This window comes from Chrysochloris asiatica, unplaced genomic scaffold (genome assembly GCF_000296735.1).
Source record: "Chrysochloris asiatica unplaced genomic scaffold, ChrAsi1.0 scaffold00363, whole genome shotgun sequence".
NCBI classification, from domain to species: domain Eukaryota; kingdom Metazoa; phylum Chordata; class Mammalia; order Afrosoricida; family Chrysochloridae; genus Chrysochloris; species Chrysochloris asiatica.
This window is the reverse complement of record NW_006408881.1, coordinates 927934-940862: the sequence shown is the minus strand read 5'-3', so window position 1 is coordinate 940862 and position 12929 is coordinate 927934. Positions and strand designations below refer to the sequence as shown.

The window sequence follows — 12929 nt, the reverse complement described above, 5'->3', positions numbered from 1 at the left end:
CGCTGGAGAAGGATGTCATGCTGGGTAAGGTGGAGGGTCAGAGAAAAAGAGGAAGACCCCCAACGAGATGGATCAGCCAAGTGACATCACTGATGGGCTCAAATGTGGCAGCGGTAGTGAGGTTGGCCCAGGATCGGACACTGTTTCGTTCTGCTGTGCATGGGGTCGCTATGAGTTGGTTCTGACTCAATGGCACCTGACATAGAAGTTACAATACCTATGGAGAGGTGATCAAATAGTGGCTATGGTAGATATGATATGGCAGATACTGTATAGGGACAAGGATATTCATACTACAGACTTCTGGGGTTAGCGTTGTGGGATCAGCAATGAACTGTGAACCACAACATCATCAGTTAAAACCCACCAGTTGCTTGTTGGAAACCCTATATAGGGTAGCTATGAGTCAGAACCGACTGGACAGCACTTAACAAAATAACAACATGAAGGCTACAGTGGCCAACAGAGTGCGTATGGCAAGGCATCTCAAAGCATATCAATCACCAAACAATTACCAACCTTACTAAAGGGAAGACATTGGAGAAAACAGAAGGAGATGCTAACACAATACATCTTGTCAGGACAATGTTTAAGATTGGTCTTCTGCTGATCTAAGATGACTATTTTAGAAAAGACTTTTTAATGTAAGAGACACAACTGTGTCCAACTGTATACAGCTGCCAATTAGTTGTTTGTTGTGGTTTTCACTTTGTCCTTTGCCATCTGAGTTTTGACTCAATATACATTTGTGTTTATATATATTTTACGTGTATGATTGTATGTTAAACCACAAATAAATGCTTCCCTATGTGAGAAAAAGGGAAATGGCAGCATTTGCCTGTACAGGGTCGCTATGGGTCGGACCCGACTCTATGGCACTTAACAACAACAACAACAAAGCTCAGAAGGCAGGAAAGGATAGAGAGAAGGAAGAACTGAAATGGTAAACACAGAGAGAAAGCAGAAAAGGTGATGTTACATTGTGGGGATTTCAATCAATGTCACACAATAAAATGCATATGAAATGTATGGAGAGCTAATTTTCACCCCAAATCACAATAAAAAGTGTAAAGAAAGAAAAAGAAATTGCACCATAAAGGAAGAAACTAAAAAATTAATACTTTACTAAATCTGAGTACTGATGATAAATGACTAAGTATATCAAAATAAAATTATTTACAATATATTGATTTTCATTGCAGCCATACATTTTAAATGTCTTATTTTTAAATCCTTTCAAATACAAATTCAAATGCAACTGAAGATGGCACTGTAGCGCTGGACCACAAGATCCGGTCTGAACTCCAAGGACGGTAGTACAAAGTAACTAGCCGCTCCTTGGAAACCCTACACAGAATTGCTATGAGTCAGAAACAACTCAAAGGCACTTAACAGCAAAAACCACCTCAACGGTTTGCAGCCCAGTGCTAATCCTACAGCACCATACCAGGAGTCCATACACACACATACACATATATACATATTACACATATGGAGTCCTGGTAGCATAGTGGTTACAAATCAGGCTGCTAACCTCAATGGTCAGCAGTTTGAAACTACCCGCTGTTCTGTTGGAGAAAAATGAAGCTTTCTGCTCCGGTAAAGATTTACAGCCTTGGAAATCCTGTACAGGGTCGCTATGAGTCGGAACCAACTCCTCGGCACATAACAACAACATATGGAGTCCTGGTGTGGCGCTGTAACATAATTACTTAATCATTAAGGTCGGCAATTTAAATGCATCAGATGCTCCTCAGAAACCCTATATAGGGTCACTATAAGTGGGAACTGACTATGCAGCACCTAACAACACACACATAAACAGAATACTTACCCTAACAACAAACACTGGACACTTCACTTTGTTTGTTGATGTTCTTACAAATTTTGTTGTGACTGCATTCATAGGATTATTCAACATTCCTATAGGTGGAACCAGCTATAAATAAGAAAATTGTTTTTTATAATTACTGATGACACACAGAGCAGTGACAGAGCATGGTAATTATATAAGCATTTAAAGACAAATCATGACTTCAACAAACTGTTACAACAATTAGTGTATAACTAATTAATGAAGAAAACACGAAAGCTAAATACCCATTAGACTAAACTACAAAATCAAGTACCAAGATTTTCTTGATTATGATTTTGTAAGTATGTTTACCATAAACAAAATTTGAACTTAACTTCATTTTAAAACAGCATTCTTTTGTTTGGCACTGCATTAATTCCTAAATCAAAGTTCACTCAACATTAGAATAAAAGGAGTATTTACACTGAGATAAAACATAATCCATGGTTTAAAAAGATATGCTATAGTATTTCCTTTGAGTATATTTTAAAAAAAAAAGGTCTAAATATGAATTTGAGTTCGCATATTTTTAGGTCTAAGTGACTAAAAAGGAGGGTTTTTGTTACGTTAGTATGGCATACCTTATACTTACATCATTATAATAACCTGCATCAGGCTGAATTGCCCGCATATCTCTCTGGTCTCTTTGCCATATTCTATTCTGTTAAGAAATAAATAAGTAGATTATAATGATCAAATATAAGTTGCAATTATATTACATTTAAATTGTTAACAAAATGTAAGTTGTGTAAATGGGAAGAAAACCAAAAATTATGATTATTATTAGATATCATCTCACACCAGTACTAGTAGCAGAATGCAAAAAACCTAAAAACAGTAAATGTTGAAAATGGTGTGGGAGACTGTGACCCTCTCCTACATTGCTGATGAGACCGGTGGGATTGTACAACAGTTCAACCACCAATCTGGAAAATGGTATGGCGCATCCTCAGAAAGCTGGAAATAGAAATACTGTATGACCCAGTAATCCCTCTACTTGGTATATATCCACAAGAAAGAAGAGCCATACCACAAGTAGAGATACGCATACCAATGCTTATCACAGAACTATTTATAAAAGCAAAAAGAGAGAACCAAACTGTCAATCAATATGTTAAGAGTCAAAGGAAAAACAAGACAAGAGCTTGGCTCAACAGCAAAGACAGGTTTATTCAAGACAAACCTGGGAGGGGCTTTCTGACCAGAAGCACAACCTTGTTCAGGCTTCAGGCTTTTAGGGGGTCTTCCCAGAGGTGAAGTTTAGGAGGGGCTAACTTGGCGGAGTCCTGATGTGGCATTCTGGGTTAATGTGCTAGACTGCAAAGTCAGTTTGAACCACAAGGTCAAGCTTACCAGCCACTCCTAGGAAACCCTACACAGGGTCACTATAGGTCAGAACCGACTCAACAGCACTTAACAACAACAACAATAACTTTGGCAGGCTTGCCAGGGGTAGAGTTCAAGAGGGGCTAACTGTGGCAGGAATGAGAAATTAAAACTTAAGGAATATACAAATTTAAGAGAATTATGGCGATTGGTATCAAAATAGCTGCACTCAGGCCCCCTCACAATGGAAGAATGAGTAAACAAAGTTTGGTATGTACATATAATGGACTATTATGCAACGCTGAAGAATGATGATGAATCTGCGAAAACCCCTCATAACATGGATGAACATAAATAACTTGGAGGGCACTATGCTGAATGAAATTAATCAATCAAAAACCAACAAATATTGTATGAGACCACTCTTGTAAAAACTCAAGAAAATATTTTCATACTGAAAGAAACATTCTTTGATAGTTACTAGAAGTGTGAGGAAAGGGAGACTAATTCACTAACTAGAGTAGACACACTTAACTAGGTAATGGGGCAGGCAATATACAAGTAGTGAAAAAGAAATATACAAGAGTGAGGTTGGCAGAAGAGGGATGAAGACACATGAAGATCCAGTGAGTTATACAAGAGCTAAACGGATTGTTGTTAAGTGCCATCAAGCTCTGGTAGCGTAGAAGTTACGAATTGGACTGCTAACCTCAGGGTTAGCAGTTCAAAACTACCAGCTGTTCCACGGGAGAAAGGTGAGGCTTTCTGATCCTGTAAAGATTTATCGCCTCAAAACCCTGTACAGGGTCGCTATGAGTCGAAACCGACTCCACAGCACATAACAACAAACAACAAAGGCAAGAAGTGACTGGCTGACGAGATTTCAAGAGGAAACCTAGATCCAGAGGGCGTGGAGGAAGGTAGACTCTCCACTGAGTAGTATCCATCCAATCTGTCTGGGCGGGGCTGATGAAAGGAGATGCAGATAGGTCTCTTGTGATACAACAGGGAATAATTGTCATCAGGACTGACTGCCAGGGTTGGAAATGTAAAGGTAGACATTTTGTAGCAAAGGGAGGGGAGTGATAGACTTTGCAGTCTAGGAACAGAGGTCCCTGCAACCATCAGGGAGAAATGCGGAGAGTGGGACCCTAACCAGAGAAGCAGTGATGCCAGAGGTGGAGGCAGAGATGAGGACATGGAGAGAGGGAGCAGCTGAGGACTCTGGACTCATGAAAAAAGAGGGACTGGATGCTGGTGGCCAGGAGGCAGGCTTGCAGAATGTGCCCTTTGGTTGTTTAAATTACTGTATATTCCTGAGGGGTTTTGTGTACATCCCCGCCTCCCCCCACCCACCCAACAAACAAAAAGGCAGCGAATGGAAGCAGAGACTATTGAATGATGATGCACAGAGGAGATTGTAATCACTGGAGTGAAATGATAGTGTAAAGCCAATATTCTCCCCTGTAAACTATCACTCAGTTCACAACAAAAACTTAAAAAAAAAAAAATCCACACAAACCATATGCTGTAAAGTTGATTCCAACTTACATCTACCCAATAGGTTTCCTAAGACTTCAAATCTTTACAAACAGACTCCTCATTTTTCTCTTGTAGAGCAACTAAAACAGATTTGAATCACTGAGTTTTTGATTATTAGTTCAACATCTAATACACTGTGTGTCCGCAGGATCTGTAGCCAACAACACAAATAAAGTGCCTATAGTCTACTGTACAAACAAACTGTATATGGCCTACTGAAATGGAACTGGTTAGTTTTAATGTGCCCCACTGGGAAGGAATATGCCTTGAAATTGACAAGCACTGGTGTATCTATATAGCTACCCCATAGAGGTTCTTCATACAAAAAGAAGGCAAAAAAGGAAGACGACGCACAAAGACAAAACGCAAGGAAGCACCTAAATGAGTTACAGCAAAGGTCAAGGATAGTTAACACTGAAGACAGCAAGAAGCCCATCAGGGGCCCACGGTTTCAGGCACATATGACAAGCCCAGAAGCGGCCGTAAAGTAGAGTAGCTGGTAATAAATGTAGGACCAAGAGGAACCTGTATATAAGGGGGCTGAGAGGAGGCCTGCAGAGCAAAGACCTGAGATTCCTTGCATGGCATAGAGAAGCTAAGAGAATTGTCTCCACTAGAGAAGGGAGACTTTTACCTATATGCTACCTGATCATAATTCCAATTTGTGTCATGGTACTTCTTTTTTAAAAACCACTTAATTCTAAGTATGATCTGTGAACCTGCTTTGCAACTACAACAAATTATCAAACCCAGATGTGAAATAGAGTGCCTTATGAAGAATGGCTGATGTCAGAATTGGCAAAACGGTTAGAGGTGTAGCTACATCCAATCTCCAACTCACAGGAAACAACGTGGGCTGATCCTGGTCATTATCCTCCCTAAAGATAGGCAGGGTCTGAGGCTGCTACTCAGTCTGCTACACTACCACCTTTTAGGAGTCCTGGTGTGGTTGGAGGTTCAAACCCACTAGCTGCTCCTTGGAAACCTTACACAGGGTCAATATAAGTCGAAACTTACTCAAAGGCAATTAACGGCTACTACTACTACCCTCTTAAAGGAGTCCTGGTGTTGTGCTGTAGGATAAACACTGGGCAGGGCTGCTCTAAGTGAAAAGTCAGCAGTTCCTCAAACAAACTCAAAATGCACAGTATGCAGATAAATCTTTAAACTAAAAGTCTAAAGAAATGAAAAGCAAACAAGTTTTCATAGGAGACCAAAATTCAATGAAGATAATGAGGCTAGTAATGAAATGCAAACTGCAGGGGCTAAGTAAAGGGCATTAACAAAGAACTCAAAAGGGAGACTTGCCCAAGATATATACTAAGAGGTTGGGCAGAGCCTTATTCTGCTTTTATGTTTCACCCTACAAGGTGATGAGTCAAAAATGATTTGATGGGCACTGGCTACCCAAAATGAGGGGGGGAGGTGCTACAAAGGCAAGAAGTGACTGGCTTACAAGCTTTCAAGAGGGAATCTAGATCCAGAGGGCGTGGGGGAAGGTAGAATCTCCAGTGAATAGTATCCAATCTGTCTGGCCAGGACTGATGAAATGAAATGAGGATGGGTCTCTTGTGATACAACACTGAATAATTGTTATCAGGACTGACTGTGAGGGTTGGAAATGTAAAGGTATGTGTTTTATAGCAAGGAGGGGGGTGATTACCATTTCAGTTTAGGAACGGATGTCCCCTGGGACCATCAATGGAGAAGAGTGGAGAGTGGAACCCTACACAGAGAAGCAGTGATGCCAGAGACGGAGGCAGAGATGATGATGTGGAGAGATAGAGCAGCTGGAGACTTTATATCCAGAGAGGGAGAGGGGCTATGTGCTGACGACCGGGGTGCAGGCTTGTAGCGTAATACCCTTTGGTTGGTTGATGATGCACGGAGGGGACTGTAACCATGGCAATGAAACGATACACGATAGAATGAATGTAAAACTAATGTTCTCCCATGTAACTATCACATAATTCACAATAAAACTTTTTTTTTTTTAATTATTTGAAAGCACTAAAAACAAGGTGTTCAACCTCCAAGAAGTACAGCCCGCTATACTAACTAAAGGATTTGCCTACTAACCAGGGCCTTAGAAGTAGTCTGTGTTGCTAGTGTCAGTTTCCACAGAAATATTTCCATGTTGGTAGTCTCTTACTGCATCTATAATGTGGGTTTAAAAAAAAAAAGTTTTAAGGCTGGCCTAGGAATAAACTAAGGAGCTCTGGTAGCGTAGTGGTTACGAATCGGGCTGCGAACCATAAGGTCAGCAGTTCGAAACTACCAGCTGCTCCGCGGGAGAAAGATGAGGCTTTCTACTCCCGTAAGGATTTACACCCTCGGAAACCCTGTACAGGGTCGCTATGGGTCAGAACCGACTCGAAGGCACTTAACAACAACAACAAGGAATAAACTACCTGATTCTGAGATTTCTTGTGAATGTTTTTTCAACTGGAATCAACTTTAATAATTTTGAGATGATTAATGTGCAGAATGAAAAAACAAAGTACCAATGATTTGATGAGGCTCTCTTTTTCAATGGCCTCATTTTAAACTCTACTTCATCCTATTGATTCAAGCAGAACAGTTATGAGGGGCTTAAAAAAGTGCATAGAAAAAGTGAATTAAAAGATAACGGAATTTCATTCAATGACTGGATGATCAGAGCTCAACTACAAGAAGAAAGAAGAGGAAAAAAAAAGAGTAATCTGATATAATTTGATGAACCTGACCTACACCTATGGATGCAGTAGCTCAAAAGAGGGAACAAACCTTTACAGCAAGGATCATTCCCACCATCATTGGCTACCCAAATTGGGGGGCAACAAAGGCCAATAAGTTGACTGGCTTACAAGCTTTCAAGAGGGAACCTAGATCCAGAGGGCATAGAGGAAGATAGAATCTCCGCTGCATAGTATCCAATCTGTCTAGGAAGGGCTGATGAAAGGAAATGCTGATAGGTCTCTTGTGATACAATACTGAATAATTGTTATCAGGACTGATTGTGAGGGTTGGAAATGTAAAGGCAGACATTTTCTAGTGAGGAGGGGAGTGATTAACTTTGCAGTCTAGGAGCAGAGGTCCTTGGGACCATCAAGGGAGAAGAGCAGAGAGCGGGACCTACAACCCAGAGAAGTAGTGATGCCTGAGATGGAGGCAGAGACAATGACGTGGAGAGATGGAGCGGCTAGAGACTTTAGATCCAGAGAGGGAAAGGGGCTGTGTGCTGATGAACAGGGGTGCAGGCTTGTAGGGTACAGCTTTAGTTGGCTGATGATGCATGGAGGGGGACTGTAACCAAGGCATAAGGAGTGAGTGGAATAAGCAATGTTTCCTTGTGGGGACTGTAGTCAATGAAAAGAAAATGTGTATTAGTTGTTGGACAACTGATCTGTTCTGTAAACCTTCACCCAATTTATAATAAAAAGAAAAAAAAATAATGATATTTTCCATATGCTTTTTGAAGTTCCCTTTGATAGTTAAAGTACTGTCTCAACTTTACTGATACAAGATAGTCAATAGTTTAGTAGCTAAGTTGTGTGTGACCTGCTTCCAATTTATTGGACACTTGAGCAAAATTTGCTTGCTTTCTGTTAGGTCTGGATCCTGCATTTGGCTCATCATCTGACTGCTGGTGCTTTGACCAGTTCTTGTTGTTAAATGCTGTCAAGTCGGTTCCGACCCATAGCGACCCTATACAGGGTTTCCAAGGAGCAGCTGGTGAGCTTGAACCAGCAACCTTGTGGTTCAAACCAACTTGTGCACATTAGCCCACACTCTGTTCTACTGGCAGTTTTCTGGGAATTCTTATATTGCTGGCCTACCTGACTAATCTTGATTCATCTAATAGACACACACACTTGGGACTTGCTTGCCTCTACAACTGTGTGAGCCATTTCCTTGATGTAACTTTCTCTTTATATGTACATATACAAACTTCACTTATCTTGCTTCTCTAGAGAACTCAGCCGAAGATACTTCTTCATATGCATATTATTGCACAAATTTTCTAGTTTTTTAAAGCAATGTTTGGACATCAGAAGCACATTCATTGGACTTACCTCTAAATATTTAATTACAGATGGATTGTAGTCTATGGTTTTTCGGTTTACAGCTTTTCTCATTCGTTTTCCATCAAAAGTAAGCTGTTGCATTGCTTGCTGTTGCGCAAAATCAGGTCGTTTATAAAATAGTTGTCGAGGTGCCTGGTGTTGGAATCTTGGCATATGGAAAAATCGTGGCGGAGAACCGATTTCTGTAGCCATGGTGAAGTCTTCTTTTATAGGACACTAGAGTGAGGGGAAAAGTACTTTCACTACAAATATCAGCAATGCATTGTCTGAAAATATTTTTAAACTTTTCTTCCCTTTTCTAACATGCATTATTTCTAGTTTTTAGCCAATCTACTTATGGAAAACTTTAAAATTAATGGCAAAGACCAGTTACAAGTTTCAAATAACCTAAGTGACAGTGTAAGTACCAATAAACTTTGCTGCAAAGTTCCATCTGATAGAAGTGATAAACACAATCTTTAACAAGTTGGTATGTGTATATATGTTTGGGGAAGAAAAAGCTGTATTCAAAATTTTTAACTGTCATTTTCATTTAGATGTTGTTATTGTTAAATGCCATTGAGTCGATTCTGATCCAGAGACCCTGCTCCAAGGAGCAGCTAGTGAGCTTGGACCACCGACCCTGCAGTTCCAAAGCCTCTGCAGTCTGATATATTACTCCACAGCACCACACCAGATGCTTGGTGGAAAAACAAATCCATTTCAGATGTGTCTTTTTGTTGTTGATAAGTGCCATCAAGTCAGTCCCGACTCACAGCAACCCTGTATATGGTTTCCAAGGAGCAGTTGGTGAGCTTGAACCGCTGACTATAAGATTCAAACAAACTTTGCAGTCCAGCGCATTAACCGACAGCATCACACCATGATTGCCAGATGTGTCTTAAGATCCTGTTATTTGGTAAAATTAAATTTTAAGACTTTAACTTTGTCCTTATAAATTTCCTAGAAACAGTATTTGTTGTTGTTAAGTAAGCTGTCAAGTTGGTTCCAACTCATAACTACCCTTTACCGGGTTTACGAAGAACAGTTGGTGGGTTTGAACCACTGATATTGTGGTTAACAGTCCAGTGCTTATCCTACAGCACCACACCAGGCCCCAGGATATAATACAAAAGAGGAGAAAACTACATTCTTTTATATGCAAAAATTCTCATACATGTCTAAGTTCAGGTTCAAAGTAAACATCTTAAAATACATCTCCCCATTATGTGTACTGCATACGTATAAACGCAATATTGAGCTAACATCTAAACAGGAAAATGTTAAAACCCTATAACTTCTCATCTTCAATGCTGTATACTATGGCACTGCAAGATAATGAGCTAGACTGCAATGTTGGTTTGAGTCTCAAGGTTGGAGGTTTAAACTCATCAGCCATTCCTCAGAAACCCTACACAGGATTGCTATTAGTAAAAATCAATTCAACAGCACTTACCAACAATACTCCAATAATACAAATGTGCATGATGTTTTCTAAATTTAAAGCAAATTTTCAAGTTCAGACTATTAAAAATACATGAAGTGTTCAGCGAAGCATTTAAACACTTGCTTTTGTTTTAAAAGCAGTAAAGAATAATCCCATTATTTTTCTGTATTCATAAGCCTGCCCTATACCTCACACCCAAAACACTAAAACAAAAGACAAAAAAAAGAAATTTATGATTTCTCTTTAGTTGGAAATGTGCTCTCAAACGTTAAGTAGCTAAAATGTAAGAAAAATTATTTCCAACGACACTTAAAGAAGACAAATAAAATGAATAAAGACCTGGAAATAAAAAACCAAAAGAGGAAAATACACATTTCTCCAGCTGAAGGAACTCAACCAACTACATGGTACCCAAGAACAACACACACACAAAAAGGTGCTCTGTTAGCATAGTGATAACTCTGGCTGTTACCCTCAAGGTCAACAGTTTGAAACTACCACCAGTTCTTCTCTGTAAACCTTCACTCAATTCAAAATAACATTTCTCAATCAAAAAAAAAAAAAAAAAAAAAACCCTGCTCCCTGGTGATTCTAAAATATAGCAAACTTGGGAAACCAACCTGGACAAGTTTCTTCAGAGCAACACGCTCCTAACTTTATCTCAGGACCACTTTACTCTTAAAGGAACAAACTCTAGTGGCACACTGGTTAAAATAGTTGGCTGCTGACAAACAGATTGGTGGTTTGAACCCACCAAGTGTTCCATGAAGATGTGAGTTTCCGTCCAAACAGATTTATAACTTTGACGATCGTATAGGGTTACTATTAGCTGGAATCAATTGTCAGCAACAGGTTTTGTTTTTTTTGTTGTTGTTGTTGTTGTTTTTAAATCTTAAAATCTGAAGAGCATCAAAAACTTGTTTATTGTGGTGTTTATATCAATAGATACTTGCCACATTAGAAACTGAAAAAAAATTTTTCATATGTATTAACTCATCTAAAATTAATGTAAACCCATTATAACTATTTTCTCCTTCCCCAGAATCAACCAGCAAACAGTAACACTATTCTGAATTTTTTTTTAATCACTTTTATGTCTGGCTTAATTGAAAACAGTTGGATTCTAATGTTTGCTTCAACATTTAATCTGTTGTAATATTATTCTGGTTAAAGCATATGGAAAATATTTGGATATTTAGATACATATTTGCAAAAGGAAGGAATATGTTTTAAAAGCCTTCTCAGATAATTGTGGATACCTTTCCTTGATACTACAACAAAATTTGGTAGGTGACGGTGGTGTGCCTGCCACTCTGACTCCCAGCGACTCTGTATAGGGTTTCCGAGACTGTAAATCATTATGGGAGTAAAAAGCCTAATCTTTCTCCCATGTAACAGCTGGTAGTTTTGAACTGCTGACCTTGAGGTTCGCAGCCCGATTCGTAACCACTACATTATTACACTATGTTGCTGTTGTTAAGTGCCCTCGAGTCGGTTCCGACCCATAGCGACCCTGTACAGGGTTTCCGAGGCTGTAAATCTTTACAGGAGCAGAAAGCCTCATCTTTCTCCCGCGAAGCGGCTGGTAGTTTCAAACTGCTGACCGTAAGATTCACAGCCCGATTCGTAACCACTATGCTACCTGAGCTCCTTTTAGTCTACCCATTTATCTTACACTCTGAAAAGATCTTCTAATCCAAGCATAGTCATCTGGAAAATATTGGTTTCAGAGAATTATGCATATATCTAATTGTTCCATTTCATTTTACAAATATAGAATAATCATTTTTTAATCACAATTAATATTACCACTGGTATACAATCAACCTCACAATGGCAGATGCAGATTTTCCAAAATTCTAATTTTCATCTGGAAACTTAAATTTTTATCACTAATAACAAATACTGACAGTTTTTCTTGAAACAACAGCCTCCATTTTATTAACTTTTCAATATAACCATGTACCCATATCTAAATGCCATAGTTTGACATTCTTTTCTTTTAGCTTCACTTTTGGATGTACGTTTGTGAATACTGACAAATGAATAGTCTCATGTAACAATCACTGTAAAGAACTTCTTCCTCTACGTCACATATTCTCTCATGCTTCCATTTTGTAGCTATTCTTTCCCCTTACTTGTGACAATCAGTTTCTCATCACTATAGTTTTCCCTTTTCCAGAATGTCATATAACTAGAATCATACATTGTGTAGCCATTTGAATCTTGTATTTTTTCTGTTTCTTTAAAATAGTGCATTTGAGACTCATCCACTGTTGTGATGTGTGCTGGCAAGTTATTAAGACTCATACCACCTTACAGCGCAGCGTAGAATTGCCACTTTTTACAGGTTTCCTAGACAATAATCTTTACAGCAGCAGATCACCAGGTTTCTTTTACTACTGAGCCAGGTGGTGGAACCAAAATTGCCAAGGTTTCCATTAGCAGCTTTACCTACTACATCACTGAGGCTTCTTTCATCCACTGTTGTTACTGTAGTTATTGTGCCATTGAGTCAATTCCGACTCACAGTGATCCTCTCTAGGGTTTCTGAGAGCAATTGGTGGGTTCAAAGTGGACTTTATGCTTACCAGTCCAGTGCTTATCCTACAGCACCACACCAGAACTCTCATACACTGTTGTCAAGTATCCTCTATTGTTTAACAATTCTTCATTTTATAAAGCTTTCACAACTTTCCTATTCACTAGCTGA

General features: G+C 39.2%; 1 protein-coding gene across 2 annotated transcripts in view; it reads right to left on the bottom strand.

The window, feature by feature from the left end:
* WDR33 (WD repeat domain 33) overlaps positions 1-8988 on the bottom strand; it is a 131578-nt gene extending 122590 nt beyond the window's left edge. The window contains exons 1-3 of one of the 2 annotated variants that reach the window (XM_006876200.1): positions 8779-8988; positions 2448-2516; positions 1835-1939 (exon numbers count right to left, since the gene is read on the bottom strand). In XM_006876200.1, the coding sequence (XP_006876262.1) occupies positions 1835-1939; positions 2448-2516; positions 8779-8982 (378 nt within the window). In that variant the 5' untranslated portion in view covers positions 8983-8988. The remainder of the gene's footprint in view (positions 1-1834; positions 1940-2447; positions 2517-8778) is intronic. The other variant, XM_006876201.1, reaches the window with a different exon arrangement.
* Positions 8989-12929: the final 3941 nt, after the last annotated feature.